The sequence below is a fragment of the Vulpes vulpes genome, unplaced genomic scaffold, assembly GCF_048418805.1.
Source record: "Vulpes vulpes isolate BD-2025 unplaced genomic scaffold, VulVul3 Bu000000725, whole genome shotgun sequence".
Classification (NCBI taxonomy): domain Eukaryota; kingdom Metazoa; phylum Chordata; class Mammalia; order Carnivora; family Canidae; genus Vulpes; species Vulpes vulpes.
Window position 1 is genome coordinate 64,999 of NW_027325708.1, and position 19,993 is coordinate 84,991.

Below are 19,993 nucleotides of genomic sequence, written 5' to 3' on the forward strand. Positions count from 1 at the left end.
GCAGAACATACACTAAAACTGAAGATAACACAGAAATTGGTGCCAAGGAGTTCATATCTAGAATGTGACATGTATTTAATTATGATACTGTCTAATAAGAACTTTCATTTTACAGAAATGCATTCAGTTATTTCCATCTATAGGAGGTTAATTTTAATAGTGCTGTAATTTCAATCTAGAGTCAAGTAATTAATTTTTTCAATTATAGATTCTCAGACTCAACTTTCCCTGTTACATAAGTCAACACAATTGCAAGTCAGGAAGTAATCACTCAAGCCGAAAGCATCCCTCACATTTTCTAGGGTTGTGAATTAGGTTTCAAATTTTATTTATCCAATTGGATTTTTATTTTATTGCGAGTAATAGTGTTATAATGAAACATACAGATTAAAAAACCTCATATTTCATATTTAAAGTATGTATTAACTAACACTGTACAAATGTGAAATTCAAATCCACCTAATATATTCTATGAGTTTTATCATTACCATCAAATAATATTTTCTATTCAAGTTAGCTATCCTAATAAAATATTCAATAATCCCATCATTTTAACATCTCGTTACCTTAATATCACTTCCATTTAAACACATTCTATTTATGCGGCTGCCGTTGGGTCGGCTGGAATCAATCCAATAGATGAATTCTTCTCTGTAATCAAAGTCTATAGCAATAACATTGTTTAATCCCTAAAAATAAAAAAAATGATATGTTTGAATAATAGTTAACGGAAATTATTTCAAAACATTTTAATTCATAAGAATCACTATCTCCTTTTGAACCTAAATAGTTATAGTTATTAAAATGCAGAGTATTTGTGACCGATTCTTTCTAAGAGCATTTTATGTGTATATTTTCTCTATACCATACATGTAAAATGTATAATTTATTTGAAAATATTTTCCACGTAGATCATAATTTTTTCGGAATGCTTAGAAAGATTTAAGTAAATAGCTAGTACTGTGAAAAAAAAAATCCAAAAACAAAAAACACCTGCTTTTAGGGAGATAAAGTGAAACACTTTCACTTTAGGTAAATGTTTAAAAATATGAATTCAACGCCATTATTATCTGTTCTGTAGAGTAACCAGAAAACAGCATACATCTAAATTGGAAGGCAGAAGTTCCCTGATGATTGAGGACAAGCCCTGGATAGCTATCTGATGAAGTCTGATGAAGAAGAAGGATTAGAATCTACTTTGTCTAAAATCTTTTGTCTCAACATCAGTTTGCTGCTTTATTTTGTTTCTTCTTGCTTCCAAGGGCCTTCCAGCCAACACAGTGCCATATTAGAATTTAAAAGTTAAAACCTTCGGTGAGGATTTGACCAAAGAGGAACCAAGTGACCAACATCTTTTTATTCCACATGGAAATATGAGGAAATTGTTAATCAGACTCACGGTTACGCATTTTTTAGAAGGTAACAAAACAACACGAATTCAACTGGTTACCACATTTCTTTGGTTTTAGTTGTGTCTTTTGATGGATTTGATTTAAGAATTGTACATCGGGATCTGGGAATCTTTTATATGTACTGAATTGTTCAAATGACTTCTTGAGGGGTTAATTTAATTCTGACCTTTAGTTAGGGCTTAGAGATTTACTACCCTAATGGACTAACAAAACTTGGATCAGGATTTCAATTGTGTCCACTCATTTTGAGGCTTGGATAGTTTATTAGTATATACATTTTATGTATTAAAAATATTTGACACTATAGACACTTGGCAAAGCCCAAAGAGATCTATTCCATATCTTTATATCTGTTGTAATATTCCTTTATATATATATATATATATATATATATATATATATATATATATACTTACATACAATCTAAAATTGTATTTAAGCCTGAAACTGTTTTAGGGCTCATTTATGAGTAGCTATAGTCCTATAGGTAAGGATTCACACCTTCAGGGAGATGGGCTGTCTTATTTGGTTAGAGGAGGAGGGAAAGGAAGGATGATAATTACCACATCTGGGTTCAGTTTCCAGATCTATTCCCCAAATTTAAAATTAGATAATGACCCTGCATTAGATTTACGTAGTCTTTTATAAGACTCAGGCTGACGCTAAATCATTACTGTTCATATTTTATTTCTTTCCAGTGATCTTGAAGACTAAAGATAGCCTAGTTATATAAGCAATTCAAAGAAAGTTCTGGCAAATACTGATTTTTTTCTTCTCTCAGCAGAGCTAAATTCTTGTGGTGATGACATTAAAATCATAGGTTCAACTATTACACTTTTATTTGGCTTAACATGAGCAACCTCTTTCCTCAGCCCCAGATTATAAAATTAACCTGATAGCCTGACCCCTTGGAACTGCTGGCTATTGGTCATAAATAAGAGACAAGAGTAAACAGGACTGTGTGTAAATTTCTTACTACACCCAAATGAATAAACACAAGAATACTTCTTACTGACATTATTAATTAAAAATAAAGACTGTAAATGCTTAAAGAATTCAGTCACAGATTCAAAAGATTTGTTGAATATTCATTCACATGCTAAGAACTGGAGTACAACTAAAAGTATTTCAGCATACAAATCTAGGAAGTTGTCTATGCAAAATCAATCAAAGTTTTAAAATAGAAACTGAGTATAGTCCAACTTCTGTAGTGACTTTAATAAATTCACTCCAATAGTACTTTGTAATATCCTTTCTGTATAAATGCTTTTAATACCAGAGGAATAAGGTAAATGTGTTAGGTAGGGTTCTGTGATGGCCTGAAATTCATATGGATGAATTAAAGCATTAGAGAGAAAAAGGTGGAGAGAATCTTGTCATTAACTTTAGGAAAGATTTACCCAGTTATGGCAGGATTATCCCATTTCTTTCTTTACAATAAGCGAATTAGAGAATGAAGATCCAATTCCAAATTTAGCAATTCAACTATAATAAATTAAAGCTATAAATGCAGAGGAATTGAAGCTCTGAATTCTGATATATCTATCTAACCAAACTGGTCATTTTTCTACAACTTTACCCTTAATCCCCACAGAAAACTTTTCAATTCTCTCTTTGCAGAATCATATGCAAGGAACATTAAAACAGCCAAGGGCATGGTCAAAATAATGTCTAAACACTAGAGCTATCCCAGTGGCTTCAGAGCTGAAAATTGGTTTCATCAAAATCCTATTTGCTTCTTTCATTTCTATAGCTGAAGATTTGCACCCTTTGGTTCAAGATGATTAATTTAGGAAATTGTGTTTTGTTTCTCTACACAATTGTACTGGAATAAAAGGCACTGCTAGGATTGAATTAGATAACACTGGAAAGCTATTTGATTAATATACTTAAATTAATAAAATTAATACTTGATTAATGCACTTCATTTCCAAAATTCGTGTTATTAAAGTATGTTTTCTTTATGCATGTGGTGTATAAATTATAGCGGGCCTAGCTACAGCTATATTTTAAAAAACACATGGCAAAAAATAATCTACCAGTTGCTGTATTTTTTCATTGTAATGCTTCATGAGATTGTACAGACTACAACAAAGAGAATAAAATTCAAGATATTATGGTAAATTGTTTTTCCTAATCACCTACACACCAAAAAGTCCTCACAAATTTGAGGCAAGGATGTCTTTTCACTTATTTTGACTGGGAGAAAATATAGGGAGATAATTACTTCCGTTTTCTACTTCATTCTGCACATGTAGACAGAAATCTCTGGGGGAAAAAAATGTTTCTACTGCCTAAAACTCCTTGAAAATTTCTATAATGCTATAATGAAATGTAGTTAAAAATATCTTCCCTGACAGAAATCATATATTCCAAACAGACCACAGGCAAAACTGGATGTAATGCTTGTGTCTAGTTTTTTGGGTGTCTATTTCCTTACTTAGTGGTCACATTAATAAATGCTTTCCAAAGACACAGATGTTCAGAGTCCTCGTGAGCTTCCTCTTTTTTCTCACTCGTTCTTCATTTTCATAAACACTACACTAAGAAAACTATCTGAAAGTCATCCCCACTTAGGTACTAGTGATTGCCAATAGTTGAAAATGATACCACCAGGAAAAAAGTGCTATCTGAAAGCATGCATTAAAGTGCTTTCGATATATGAAATAGACTTAAATGATGCATACAGGAAAAAAATCATTTTGCTCCATTAAGAACAATCTCTGATAACATATTAGCCATGAACACAACAAAGGGGGTACCACCAGAAATATCGAGTCACAGGGTTGGAAAATAAAGCAGAGATGTCATTGAAGCTCTGTTATGGTCTTTATGAAGTCAATAAATATTGTTGCTGTTTTAGTTATTAGTCCAACTGAGCTTATAGACAGACTATCCAAAAGAGTGAAATTTCTCCCTTTCTGATAGCAGAGTCTAAAAGTAAGAAATGCTAAACAAGTAAACAAAAACAACTAAGAAAAGAGAAACAACTAAGCGTGTCCCTTTTCCAGATACCATACAAGGAAATCAGTGGTGGGCACATTCAACCTTGAAGGTAATGAGAGGCTTAGAGGGAGATGGAGATGTCCTCCAAAAGAAAAAGACATTTTTCAGTATTTTGTAACTTTCTTATAAGCTTAAAATTAGACTGCACGGAAAATAAGAATTAAGTTAAAAAATGTAAGAAACCATTTGGGCAGCAAACATTTTTCACATTTACATATGCTAAACTTTTTTCCCTAGAGTTCTTTCTCTTGTATTTACTACTCATTACTATTCTTATAATATTTATCTCTAAAAAAGGTAGTGGTCTAATTCTTACATTTTACACAGATTTCTGTTTAGTTTTTTATAAACAACACGGAAAGATTTTATATTTTTTCCCAGTCTCTGCAGGGTTCACAATTAGAGGCCTCTCTCTAACATGATAACAGTGAATGCTGGCGGCACACCCTCATTTCAAGAGCAAGAGTCTAAACCTCACAGACATTCATGAACAAGTTTATATGTGGCAAGGTCATGGGAAGTCTAGGGACTGCAGTGAGTTGGAGAGCATTGGCCTCTATGTCAGAGTGTCAACTGCTACACACTTTGGGCTGTGGACATTGAAGGATGTACATCCAGCACTGCTATCGCTTCCTATTTATTTTCATGAGTAGCCTGAAATCTGGATTTTCTTCTTTTTCCTCTCTTTTTTGATTATTTATTTTATTTGAGAGAGAGTGTGAGAGAGAGAGAGACCACGAGTACAGACGGAGAGGGAGAAGCAGACTCCTCGCTGAGCAGGGAGCCTGATGTGGGACTCAATCTCAGGTCCCTGAGATCCTGACTTGCACTGAAGGCAGATGCTTAACTGACTGAGCCACCCAGGTGCCCTTGAAATCTGGATTCTCATGTGAGCTTTTCATTTTCAATCTGTGACTTAGAAGAAAACTGGAAAATCCAACTGTTAGGAGGAGAGTCATTATCACAATTGGTAATGCATATTTGCATTTAAAATAAAACTAAATTCTTAAGAAAAATGAATGAATTTGACGATAGCAATGAAGGAATCCATCAGTGGGTGGCAAAAATTGTTTTAGTCAGGTAAGTATTCTTTATGCTGCTAAAAAATAACCATATGAATGGCCGGCCTTCTTTTTCTATGCCAAATGCTGACATAAATATATTACAAGAACAAGAAATGTCCTTATTTTTGGCACACCTGTTCTAGACAGTACTTTCACGTATTTATGTCACTATTATATAGTTTGGGGCAAAAAGATATTTGTAGCAGAACAGATACCAACTGAGCCTTCCCAAAGAAGCTATTGCTCCTGACAACTAAAAACATGATATGACTAAATGCATGTGATTTCTGTAGCCCGTAGCAATCACGGTAGTTTTAATGATTTGATTTTATGCTCTTTTCACTACAGACTGGGAGAAATAAAACATGGAGGTGAGCATTTCAGAGTTTTCTATCCTGCCATAAAATGGAAATCATACCTTTTCATCTCAAATAACATGTACAAATAAACTCTGACAATAGAACTCAAACATCAAAACAGATCAACTCAGAGTCTCTTGAAGTGGACAAGTTGAGGGATGTAGAGGGTAAGAATGAAAATATGTGCCTCACAACCAATGAACCATTGCTGGATTACCATTACATTTTTGCTCCCTTGCTGATTCCAAATCTTAAAGGCTAGAGATCACCAATCCTGTTTTATTTCCTAGTTCTATAAATAGAAACTTAAAAGTCTTGAAAAATATTAATTTTTAAATCCCAAGGGGGAAAAAGCAGCTTGGGTAATACATAAAAATACTTTAGAAGACAATTTTATGCTTTCTCTAAATATTTATCTAAATAGTTTTTCCCTTCCATTAATTAGACCTTGCAAATTTTATTTTGTTTTTTTACTTTCTTAGATAGAGTGTGATGTGATATGCTGGGAACATCATCCGGGCGATTCAAACAAAATAAAATTTATGATACTCTTATGTACATACATGCATATATGTCCATAAGTAAGTGCTTCATAAATTCTGTGATATTTCTATAGTTCTAATGCATATCTAGAGTACTGATATTAAATATGAAATCATCATGATAATGTCATACCTGTTTTAAAAGTGTGTAGTTGGAGCCATCAGTGCTAATTTTCCTTATTTCATGGTGATCAGCAAGAATTAGAAAAGGTTCTTCATCTAAATACCAAGAAAAAAAAATAATTAGAATTATATATGTATGGTTTTCAACTTTGCTTAATTTCAACTTTAGTTTCTGCAGCAATATAAATTTAAATGCCGTGTACTCTGATAGATTAATGGTGAAAAATTCACGCTGAGCATCTCAATGATAACAAAATGAAAAGGCCACAGATACCCAGGCAGTATGAGAAATCTAGATAATTCTAAATACATTCCTCTCTTTCCCTCAGTTTTCATAAACAGCAGATCATGTAATTGATTTGGAATTGGTGGAAAATACCTACTTTCATAATCTGATTTTTGTAAACGAATTTCAGGAAAGAATAAACTACATTTATCTTAAAGACCTACAGTACAGCTAAGCTAAACAGTCATATAATCAGAAAACTCTTTCTTGATAATCAAATAACCAGCTTCTGCTGTCAGTTGGAACTCCAGGCTCTATAATTTTTGTTTAATTTCATCTTTTCCCATAACATTGCTCTTTAAATCCTTTATTGGTCATTAATGGTCTTTATTTCTTACCTATAGTTTGTCTATTATGTTATGGTATCTCATTTGTTCTGGAATCTAGGAAAGATAATATTAAGAATCTGACCTTGCTCCAAATACGTGAAGATCTTCTAAATCTTTAGATCAGTTTTCTCTTCATATTTTTTTTGGAAACAAAATGGATTTTTATTTTTCTTAAAGATTTACTTATTTATTTTAAAGAGAAAGAGAGAGAGAAGGAGAAAAAAAAATCTCTGCTGAGTGTGGAGCCTAACAGAGGCTTGATCTAATGACCCTAAGATTATCACCTGAGTCAAAACCAAAGAGTTGGATGCTTAACTTACTGTCACCCAGGCATCCCCCAAATTGAACTTGAAAATAGAAAATGGAAAGTTCTGTATAGCACATTTATTTGAATATGTATCTGAATAATTTAAATTCAAGTTGACCACATTCTTGTTTGTTATAATTCTGGATCCATTCAATTCAAGTTCTGTTCAACTCTTTTTTTTTTTTTTTTAAGAGCTTTGTTTCTTTGTTCTTTTTTTTTTTAAGATTTTATTTATTTATTCATGAGAGAGAGAGAGAGAGAAGCAGAGACACAGGCAGAGGGAGAAGCAGGCTCCACACAGGGAGCCCGACGTGGAACTCAATCCCAAGACTCCAGGATCACACCCTGGGCCAAAGGCAGGTGCTAAACCGCTGAGCCACCCAGGGATCCCCAAGAGCTTTGTTTCTAAGATGAAGTCATATATTTAGTTTCCTGGTAAGCAAATTTAATGTCAGTAGAAATTAAAAAAAAAATTAAAAACGTAGTCACTTTATGTAATTTAATGTGGATTTTATTGTAAATCATTTATTGTTATGGAGTTATTGTCCTGTTTATGTTAAAAAATATTACTTTTCTCTTATCTTTTAGTTTCACAGTAAATATATAATACATAGGGTATACATTATATTTTAGCATGCTTTATGTCAGGGATTAGAAATGTATACTACACAGTCTGGACATCTCCTTCCATTAGCAAGACCACACCCCTAATCAATCATTCAATCTTCCTGTTGATGCTAAATCGAGATTCAAACCCTACTAAAAAGAGTCAGCTCAGAAGTTGAGGTGCCTTGTGATCTCTTGTCTTTATATTTACAAATATAAAATTAAATATTTAGGCAGTCATGTTCTTTACTACTTAAATGTAATACCTGAAATTATAAAACTCTTAGAAGAAAACATTGAGAAAAGTCTCTATTAAGGTCTTGGTAACAAATTTTTTAGATACAACACAAAAGACACAAACAATAAAAGCAAAAATAAGCAGAACTATATCAAACTAAAAAGCTTCTGCACAGCAAAAGAAACAATCAACGTAATCAGAAGGCAACCTATGGAATGGGAGAAAATATTTGTAAATTATATATCTGATAAGATGTTAATATTATGGTTATTATTGAAAATATATATAGAACTTATACAAATCCACAAAAAGCCCCCAAAATATTTTATTTAAAAATGGGCAGGGGAGGGCCACCTAGGCAGCTCAGTCAGTTGAGCATTTGACTCTTGATTTTGGCTCAGGTCATGATCTCAAGGTTGTGAGATTGACCCCTATGTTAGGCTCTGTGCTGAGCATGGAACCTGCTTAAGATTCTCTCTTTCTCTCTCTACCCTTCCTTGCTCTCTATCAATTTAGTTAATTAATTAATTAATTAATTAAAGAGGGCATCAGAACTGAATAGACATTTTTCCAAAAACATACAAATGGCCAACAAATACATGAAAAGATACTCAACATCAGTAATCATCAGAGAGACACAATTAAAACCACAATGAGATATCACATTTCACCTATTAAAATAACTATCATCAAAAAAACCTGAGATAAAAAGTGTTGGAAAGGACGTGAGAAAGGGGGACCTTTGTTCATCATTGGTGGGAATGTAAATCAACTACAAAAAATAGTACAGAGGTTTCTAAAAACGTTAGAAATAGAACTAACATATGAACCAAGAATTTCACCTCTGGGTACTTATCCAAAGGAAATGAAAACAAGATATCAAAGATCTAACTGCACTCTCATGTTTATGACAGCATTATTTACAACAACTAAGATATGGAAACAATCTAAGTGTCCATCAATGGACAAATAAAGACAATGTGACATGCATACACATATGTGTAAATATATGTTTATATATAATCTGTATTCAAACACACACATTGATTTATACATTTGTAATTATGCATATGTATATTATATAGTATCCAATGTATGTATATTGTATTATACATTATCTGTATTACATACATATGTAATATTATATTATACCCACACACATAATTGAATATTATTCAGTGATGAGAAATAATAAAATCCTACCATTTACAACATAGATGTCCTTGAGGACATTATATGAAGTGAAATAAGTCAAAGAAAAATAAATACTATGTAATGTCACTTATACATAGAACCTCAAAATAACCAAACTCCTAGAAACAGTGAAATAGTGATTACCAAGTATGAAGCACGAGAGAAATGGGGAGATGTTGTTTTAAAAGTACAAACTTCCAGTTAGAAGATAATTAAGTTCTGAGGATCTAAGTCACAGCTTGGTGATTATGGATAACAACACGACATACTTGAAAGTTGCTAAGAGAGTAGAGCTTAAATGTTATTGCCACACACACATAAAATGGTAATTAGGTGAAGTGATGGAAGTGTTTCTAACACTATGGTGGCAATCATATTGCCATATATAAGGGTATCAAATCAATACATTATATACTCTAAAGTTACACAGTTATAATTTTTTAAATAGTTACACAGGTATATGTCAACTATATCTCAATAAAGTTGGAAAAAATCTATTCTCTCTCTTGCAAAAGATTTATGCTTCAGAGACATTTTGGTTTTGTATTAAAGTTATTATTAGTTTCCAATTATTACTGTTTTGAAAAACAACAGCATGGATACCTGGTATAATAAGACCAAAACTGCAATCATTAGTACTCATCTCCTTTATACCATTATTAGTGAAAAGTTTAAAGTAACAAAAACATTTATTGATTTGGAGATTTTATCTCTTCTTATGTCACTGAATGCATGATATAGTAAGTAGGTTGGTAAATCTAAAAAAAAAAAAAAAACAAAACAGGCTCCAAATAATACATAAATTAATTCAGTGATGACTATTCCAAGAGTAAGTAAAAATAAAATTTAAAAAATTGAAATGGCTATCTTTTTTCTTCAATAATGTTTGAAGTTTTAACTGGTTGAAAACTAATTTTAAGAATTCCTGTCACTGGCATTTATTTTATGTAGGTAAATAAGATATCTAATGTTTTAAATGCTGTCATGTATATATGGCATACATATACATAATAAACTGGCCATGCTATTTGATTCATTATACTCAAAAACAAAGGGGGAAGAGACTTATATGTAGCATTTTTTCTCACTTAAAAACAATAATTACTTATTATATATTGCTTTGTATTATTTTGATACGTGTATTTTCCCCTAATGAATTACAATATTTTTAAAAATTTGGTCTATGTTCTATCGAATTTTCTAATTTACAAATCAAACACACTACTTGGAACAAATAGAGATTTAATAATATTTGCTGAATCACTGGAAGAATTCAAATAGTCCTACATAGTTGATTTATTGCTATTGTTGTACTCATCATTGTCATTATCATTATTGACCTCTTCTCCTTGGCATACATATATGAGTGTGTATGGTGTAGAGAAGGAAAAACTATTATAATACAATTACAATAGCCTTTTTACCACTCTTGGCTAAATCTACTCCTAAGAACCTGTGATGCAGCAGGAGAAATTGCTAGAAATAGTTCTTTTCACTTCTGAGCACTCTCAAAATCTAGGAAGCACTTAATAATTCACAAGACCATAATGCAATTTTATTACAAATAGAACAGTTTGTGGACAGCATGCAAAATTAGAGTGACAGGTTCCTATATCAAGGTAAGTAGGGAAGAATTTTGATTTCTCAGAAACATCAGCAGGTATGAACTCAGTAAGAATGGTTATAAAATTCAGAATCCATAGGTGTAACTGAAGTTGGATTAGTGGACAAGTGCAATTCGATACCTGAGAGTGATTTGCAGCCATTGGGGTTATCAGGTTGTATTTCATAGCCATCTGTACAGAGGCACTTGTAGGTCCCATATGTATTAATGCATTGCTGGCTACACGGAAATCCCAAGGAGCATTCATCAATGTCTACACATGTTTTACCATCATCCTTCAGTTGGAATCCAGGCCAGCATTTGCACTGAAGAATGAAAAACAAGCATAATCATCAATTCATATCATTGTCACTGTCTTTTCCTATTGAATATCCCTTTAGCTTGATTCAAGAAAGAAAATAGTGTAAGAGTGGATAATGGCAAGTCTTTCCGTCTCCAATGGTTTTAATAAGAATTATGTATATTAAATAAAGCTAAAGCTAAAAAAAAACTTTCCTAAATATCTTCATTTGATCATCTGAGGTTGGCAAGATCATAAAAGTTAATTGACGTCCTCAAAGCCATGTGGCTATACCATGACAGCAACAACAACATGAGGCAATTTATTTTTTTCTTTTTCTGTTACATTACATTGTATTTTTAGAGGACTTTAACAATCATAAGAATTCATATTTGGAGCTTTGAATACTAACTGATTACATGTGGAATTTCATCAGAGCTTTACAGAAATCTATGATGCAGGTCTTATTGTTTTTAGTTAACTGATAAGAAACCTAGAGGCACAAAGGAAATGGTGCCTGGATAAAGCCAGTTGGAGAAACCAGACTGTCTGTAACCCTTAGTAAGGCCCAATTAATATTTAAGGACTGGGTCTGGTTCTATAACTATGTTGATGCTGTCTGGAGAAATAATAGTAACAATTTCCCCACTATAATCAGTTTGTATCATCAAATCTTTTCTTCAACATCTCTATCATGTAGTGTATGAACCTCTGATGATGGCGTGCAGTATTCACTAATTGGCATGTAAATTCTGAATACAATATGTCACTCCATATATGTCTTTGCAGTCCTGAAAACAATGGCATCCTGTGATCCTGTGATCTGCAACAGTCTTTCAAGTCTATACTCCTGCCAACTAGCATATGAGAACTGTAATTACATAAAATGAACCTATAATTGGCCCAATGATTACAATGCTATTAACCTTTACAAATATTATTTAGCACTCTTGGAATAAAGGAATGTGTGAATATTGAGTAAGACAGTGAATTAAAATAAGCCCTAAATGGTTAACAGTAACTAGTATTCAAGAGTTATTCAGAGCAAACATTTAATAACCTCATTTATTTGAGGGTAAACATGATGGCAGAGCTTTGTATCTATGGGGAGAAATATTATAGAGATATATGTGCATATTTTTAAATAACAAACAACTGAATTTTTTTAAGGACCAAAAAACCCCCATATTTATTAGTTGGGAGAGAAGCAGCATCATCTTCACCTGAAAGTACTCTAATGAGAATTAAATACCATTTACTAAGTTATTTTACCAGGAATGGATCCCTTTAAGCTCTTAGCACTTTCATCATTAACAATTTACACCAATAATTAGCTAATAATCCTCAGTAATTATGTGTTGTTTTGTTTTCTAGGACCCACTAGCACACCAGCATTTCAAAGCAAAAGCCACAGCTTTATTTCCCACACTCTCCTTATCAAACTCTTACTTCCTTTGAGAACACTCATCCTGCTACCTGATTTGGGAAGTCAGGACAATTGGTGCTTTGCGATGGCAAAAAAAGTGAGACGCTTACTGTTACATAAGTGTACGTTTAAAAATGGTTCAAAAAATGGTTCAATTGGTAAATGTTATGTCATATATATTTTATTACAATTTGTAAAAGCAATATTTTTTTTAAAGAAAGTGAGAAAATGACAGTATTCAAAAAGTTATCACTGTAAAGACTGGAAAATGACCATGTGGTCATGTGGTTGGGAAACCAGAAATCCATAGTCTGACATAGGACAGTGGTGAATTCAAGGGGCTCATTAGGACAAGTGAAAGGATTTTTAATAGAATGTACTGGGTTCCTCTTAAAGAGTATTAGAAAAGGAAATAAACAGTGTCCCAGTTTTAATGGGATTTCTGAAAATGATTTTGAATGGCTAATGTCAGGTTTATCGAACTATTATAGCAAAGAGACGGCTTAGATGAAAACACATTTATGGAAAATCAATTTGTAAGGTAGAATTGGTAAAAGCTACCAAATGTAATATACACATTTCTATAAACAAATGAAATTAGTATGTCTAAGGTTATCAGTAACTTTTTAAGAAATTGTTTCTTGAAAGAGAATTTTTTTTTTAGATTTATTTATTTGAAGAGGGGGAGAGAGACATAGCACAGCACACACAAGCAGGGGGAGGGAGAAGCAGGCTCACCATCAAGCAGGAAGAGCCTGACACAGGGCTTGATCCTAGGATGCTGGGATCATGATCTGAGCTGAAGGCAGACACTCAACCAAATGAGCCACCCAGGCACCTCTAATCTTGTTTTAACAGAAACATATTTGCTCCCAGATTACCCAAAGGTATCAATGGGAAATTCCACTAGCCTAATTTTCATAAATTGAATGAAAGAAACTAATAATCATTTGCATCTTCAAAGATTCATCTATATTTAATAGAAAATAAGTTTTAAAAACTCTCACCTTCATTTACAAAGAAAAACATTTTTTATGAAAGTGAGATTTATATATATTCAATATCATCTTAATTTTTCTCATCTTTGAGAACTACTTCAAATTTTCCTGGTTTGTATTAATTTTTATATAGTGTCAAACAGCTATCAGAATTACAGCTATCCATACTTTTCCTATTACATTCAAATAAGTTTCTTTGCAGCTTTTAAAGTGATATTTGACAAATGTTATTTTATTTCTAATATATACATTAAAACTTATTTCTCTCCCAGAAGTACATTTGTTTTTATATGGTAAATTATCCTTCCCATCAAAATAAGATCCTTGCTTTAGTAAATGTTATTGCTCCCTTTTGAATAGTTAGATACATTGTATTTGTTTTACAACAAACGTGCAAATTGTTCACAGCCCATAAGGTCTAAATTTTGCTTTTGTAAGCAATTTTAATTTTATTGCAGAATTTGGAGGAGGATTTCATGTCATGTTCTGCAGATATTGTAATGAGAAATAGGTTACTGGATGGTTTTCCCCATTCAATAGAAGAGAAAAACTCATAAACTTTATTTTCCAAAAATATAGAAGCTTTTTATTGTAGATAAGTCTTTTTATTAAATTTCCTATCAATAAATTATCATTAATATAAATATAAGTGTGTGTGTGTATAATCTCAACACAGTATGTAAAATATTTGCTTTGAAACTTTATTTAAATCTCTCATTTATGATTCTAGTCTCAGCTGCTTGAATTTTTATATCTCTTTTGTTTCCCCAATAGATGCTTTATTTTATTAATTAGTTTTGACATGTGTACATATTCAAGAACCCTATTGAATTCTTTCAGGTATCATATACATAGACTTATGAATGATTAAATATGTTGTCTATTTTAACTAGAATTCTCCTTCATTCTATGACTCCTTTTGAAAAGTCAAGGTGAAAACACTAATTTTTAAAAATTATCAATAAGTATTTCTATATGAGAGATCTTATAAAGTAATTAAAATAGATTTAACATGGCACTCAGGATGATGCCTATTTCTACTATAGCAGTTTTTTAAACATGGCATTTCTGAGCACTAAGTACTTATATGCCGGCATTTTATTTTATTTTTTCATTTTTATTTTTAAGGCTTTATTTATTTATTTTAGAGAGAGAGAGAGACAGAGAGAGAGAGAGAGAGAGAGAATGAATGGGATAGGAGCAGAAGGAGAGGGAGAGAGAAAATAGAATCATTGAGCAGACTCCCCGCTGAGCAGAGTCTCACGGTGGAGGGGTGTTCCATCCTAGGACCCTGAGGTCATGACTTGAATTCTTAACTGACTGAGCCACCCAGGCACCCCATATGCAGGCATTTAAAAAATATTAAGCCTCGTTTTGAATGTTATGTCAAAAAGTGACCATCTGATATTCTATAATTTTTAGATTTCTCCAAGATTGTTATTCTAGATTTAAACACATTCAGGATAAACACAAGGAGAACTACTTTGAAATTTAAGTTTTTATATAGATAGATACTGATTCTATGATATAGAGATTCTGTAGATACATAGAAATACAGAATGTATATATTATATAGACAGAACTAAAGAACTATTTATAAACTATGAGTTGAAATTTTAACTAATTATCTGTAACAATTCCATGACACATGCTCTGATTTTTCAGGAAACACATGTCTATTGATTGTGCAGAAGTCACTGGTGATATTTTTTCTGCTTCATTGGGTTTCAAAATATTTACTGCCAAAATTAGTTATTTGATACATATTCATCTCATTAAGACTTATTTTGGCTCATTTATCTTGTTTCATTTTACCTACAACACAATGCTTGTGTTTTAAGCCTGTAAATTTAACCAACTCTTCTTAATATAGTATTTGCACTATGTCTTAAACAAATATACCTTTTTTAATATTTAAGTTTTTAATCTCTGTTTTTGCACGGGGTGGAATGATTATTGTAGTTCTCTGGTTACATCTACATGCAATAAAATCCTATCAATGTAGCTAAATTAATCAAAATACTAGAAATCCAAAGATTACAAATGGCAAAGTGGTTATTTGGCTAAATTTACCATTAGATAGAAATGGCTTGTCATAGAATGTCAATGTTGGCAGGGAAAAAGGTACCACATCTCTGCAATACACATGTATTTTCTCTAGCATGCTTTAAAGAAAGTTACTTAGCTACAATTTAACCCCTTTAGTAGTGAGAAATGAGGCAGCTCATTCCAATGTAAAGATAGTACTGTAGAGTACTTTTCCTCATATTGAACAGTCTGCTTCCCAACTCATAATCCCAACCTTTGAAACAACTCAGACTAGGTCTGCTCCCTAATCCGGGGCTTCATATGTTTGAACACAGCTAATAAGCCATCTTTGCTCCAGGAAAAACTCCTTCTGAAGGTACATGTCTGGCACATGGAATCCTAATGCTTTGGGATGTACAAATGTATATACACTACAATTTGTCCAAATTCCTCTTAAAATACCATGTTCATTAATGCACATAGTAACCCAGATGTGTTCTGACCAGTGCAGAACTCAGTATAATAAAAATCTAACCTCTGTAATGATCTTAACTGGCATAAGACCGTCTCTGTGTTTTGTAGGAGCATGCCCTATTGCTGATTCATACAGAGCTATCGCTCTGTTAAAAACACTGACTTTCAAATGAATCGCTCTTCCTGAGATTTTCCCACACTTACATCATCAATTTTAGCCTAATGCACAGCTTTAATTTTAATATCATGCTCATTTGCATCCTCTATTCAACATGAATCAAACAGAAATGTTTTCAAAAGCTATTTCTGTCAATCAATTTTGTCAGTGAATCACGCTCTTCAGGAAAACGGTGCTAACAAAACCAATTAGGATATTAGGGGTGATTTATTTTTAGTGTACCTGCACTCGGTCCTAATAATTCATGCGTTCTATTTTTTTTCTTCCTGTGTACATGAAAAGTACTGTATTATCCAGTGTTGCAGTAAATAAATGATTAGCCCATTTCACTTCAAAGATGGGAGGAAGAACGAGGGAAGAAATGGGAACTCAACAGTTGCATACATATTTATGTGCTGTTAACATGGCAGGATCTCTCTAAACACTGGGTTTTTCTTGCCTTTTTTTTTCTCTTTATGTTCAACATATATTGAAAATCACTTTGGCATTTTTGTCTTTCTGAGTACATTTTTACGATTTTTATGCCACATGATTATAATGAGTGGCTTATATAGATACTCCTCATTTAAATACTTTTACCAGAAAATACTATGATGCATTTTAAGTTCTACAGCTCTTTGGATTGAATAGTATTCATTATCTCAAATTCCAATGTATCATGTGATTTTCTATTTTTGATGAGACCCTACCTTGTAACTGACTGGAAGGTCCTGACAATCTTGAGAACATCCACTGACTTTCTTACTCAAACATTCATTTATATGGCAGTTTCTCTCATCTGAGCCATCGCCACAGTCATCCTTATTGTCACAAAGACTTCCACTGGGAATGCACCTGCCATTTTTGCACATAAAAAATGAACTGTTGCATGACTGTTCTGGAAAAAGAAAATAAAACAAATGGAACATAAAGGGCATGCCATTGCTTTATACTACAATTGCTGAAAACATTCACACGTATGATAACTTATCTGTCAAAAATTATAGTAAAATTTATATACATATAAAATCCTCTATATGTAGTGTAGTATTTTATACACAAAACATTAAAAAAAAAAAAAACAAGGGCCAACTGTACTTTCATGTTCAACACTTACTGAAAATCTTTCTTTGCCATGAACATTAGCAATCAAAATAAGCACCTATAGTCAAATTAATGAAGTCTTTCTGTCTTCACCTATATTGTGAAGAATTGATTCAAAAGTATAATGAGAGTTTGACATTTCCCTTCAAGCCACAGGTCTCTGAGAAATTATATGTCACTAAAAATTAAGAATCTAGAATAGGTAGATATTCCTAGATTCTTTTTCTTCTTGGAAATATAACATTGACACTTTTAAGTCAGGGCATAAAAAGGACATTTGTGGTGAATAATAGTTGTTCCAAATATAGCTATGGAAAAGAGTTTAGGTTTTGGAGCTACTCATAACCTGATGACTTGAACATTGTTCATTATCATACATGATAAAAGAAAGCCTATTAGCATGTAAAGTACATGAGAAAAAGTAATTGGGTTTATTTTAAATATATGATTATGTATTTGGTCTTTGGAATAGTGAAATGAAAAATAGTCCAAGTTTGGCTATGTATATATTTCTGTCAAATGATATGCAGTTTACTTTATTTTGGCTAAGCATCATTAATACAGACCTTCTCTTGGTAAATCTCAACTTACTTTGTTGACTTATTTTGGACTTATTTTGAGCTTTCAAATAGGTCCAAATAAGGAAACTGTTTTCGCATAAAATCACATATTAAGAAAAAATGATTTTTTGAAAGGGGTCAGGGTAATGGATCCGTTTGGTGTGTTGCCTCAAATCTTCATATTTTAGCACAGATTTAAATTTCTAAAACTAGCTTGACAACATAGTTGATTGCTAAGCTCCTCCATGGTATCACTTGAAACATCCCATGCTTAATTATTTGCATTTATTTTCATTGAATATCATACTAGACTGAACTGAAAATCAGAGTCACAGTTTTGCCATTGAAAAGCAAATTTTGGAATAAGCACAATATTATATATCTTCTGTACCTGCACTTTTGCACTTTGGGTTTAAAGGTGCTTCATCAGAATGGTCAGGGCAGTCAAAGTCCCCATCACACTGCCATTGAGTATTTAAGAGACATCGTCCATCAGCACAACTAAATTCTTCTGCAGTACACTCTCGGTATCCTAGAGACAAAGAAAGTAACATTCTAATTATATGACAAATATTAAATCTGCATTCCCTAACGTACACCATACCTAGTTAACCATGGGACCTATCTATGTCTTCTATAGGAAGTGTTTCTTATTCCTTTTTGGGACAGTGGTCATACTTGCAAGAGATATTTGTGGTTAAGAAGTGGGGTTAAGGTCCAGGAAAGAAAATAAAAAACAAGGCAATCTTATTGTTTCTAGGTGAGGAAACAAAAATGCAATACTCAACAATACTGTCTCTATTCACCTATAGTCTATGTCCTAAAGATTTTCCTTTGAATGGAAAACAAGAATAAAGCTATTAATGTTTTTTCAAGACTAAGCTTGATTAGGTATAGTACCAGAACATATGGATGAAGTGATTCCGAGTTACAACGATAATTCTCAGAAGCCATAATGCCATGTTTATGTTTGGGAAGCAGCATTTGGAAGTTTAAAGACATTGTTAAAAAAATTTTTTAAAGTCAATTTATAAAGCAATAAGCACACAACTATTGTAATTATCCTATATATTGATACTTAGAGGCACTAAAAAGCTTTATTCAAATCAGAGTATCAGCCCGTCAATTTTTAATGTTCATATCTATGCCTATTTATAAGTAAAACTCATTTGATTTTGACTATTATGAGTTTTAGATTGAATTTTTCCTAAGTTTCTTAACAATGAAAACTGTCATTGCTATTAGAAACTTTCTGGTAAACCTGGTATATATTTTACTTTTGAAGATAGGAAATAAGGGATCCCTGGGTGGCGCAATGGTTTGGCGCCTGCCTTTGGCCCAGGGCGCGATCCTGGAGACCCGGGATCGAATCCCACATCGGGCTCCCGGTACATGGAGCCTGCTTCTCCCGCTGCCTGTGTCTCTGCCTCTCTCTCTCTCTGTCTGTGACTATCATAAATAAAATAATAATAATAATAATAATAATGAAGATAGGAAATAAGATCTGTATGTTTGTTAACAAATAAAATTCCAATAGAAAAATATTTCAACAATGATAATACAATCGAAAGGTTTGTCGTACTGAATGGCAAACTGCAGAGTTTAGAAACAATTTTAGTTTCCCTGCGCTTTCTTCCACCCTTGCCCTCTTCACTAGTTCATTCTCCTTGGTCAATATATACATTACATTCAAGTCTCTCCCAGCCCAGTGACAATAAAAATCCATCAGGGAAGCCTGGGTGGCTCAGTCAGTTAAGCAACTGATGCTTGATTTAGGCTCAGGTCATGATCTCGGGGTCCTGGGATCAAGTCCTCAGTAGAGCTCCGTGCTCAGTGGGGAGTCTGAGGATTCTTTCACTCTTCCCTTCCCTCTGCT

At 32.7% G+C, this 19,993-nt stretch overlaps 1 protein-coding gene across 1 annotated transcript in view; it reads right to left on the bottom strand.

Annotated features, from left to right (window-relative positions):
- The window catches only part of LOC112912762 (low-density lipoprotein receptor-related protein 1B-like), a gene marked incomplete at its 5' end in the record, with an annotated part of 93,272 nt that overhangs the window by 41,534 nt on the left and 31,745 nt on the right, over positions 1-19,993 (bottom strand). Inside the window, 5 exons of the mRNA XM_072745185.1 lie at positions 567-689; positions 6,517-6,602; positions 11,212-11,395; positions 17,164-17,351; positions 18,509-18,649. Of these exons, the coding sequence (XP_072601286.1) occupies positions 567-689; positions 6,517-6,602; positions 11,212-11,395; positions 17,164-17,351; positions 18,509-18,649 (722 nt within the window). The remainder of the gene's footprint in view (positions 1-566; positions 690-6,516; positions 6,603-11,211; positions 11,396-17,163; positions 17,352-18,508; positions 18,650-19,993) is intronic.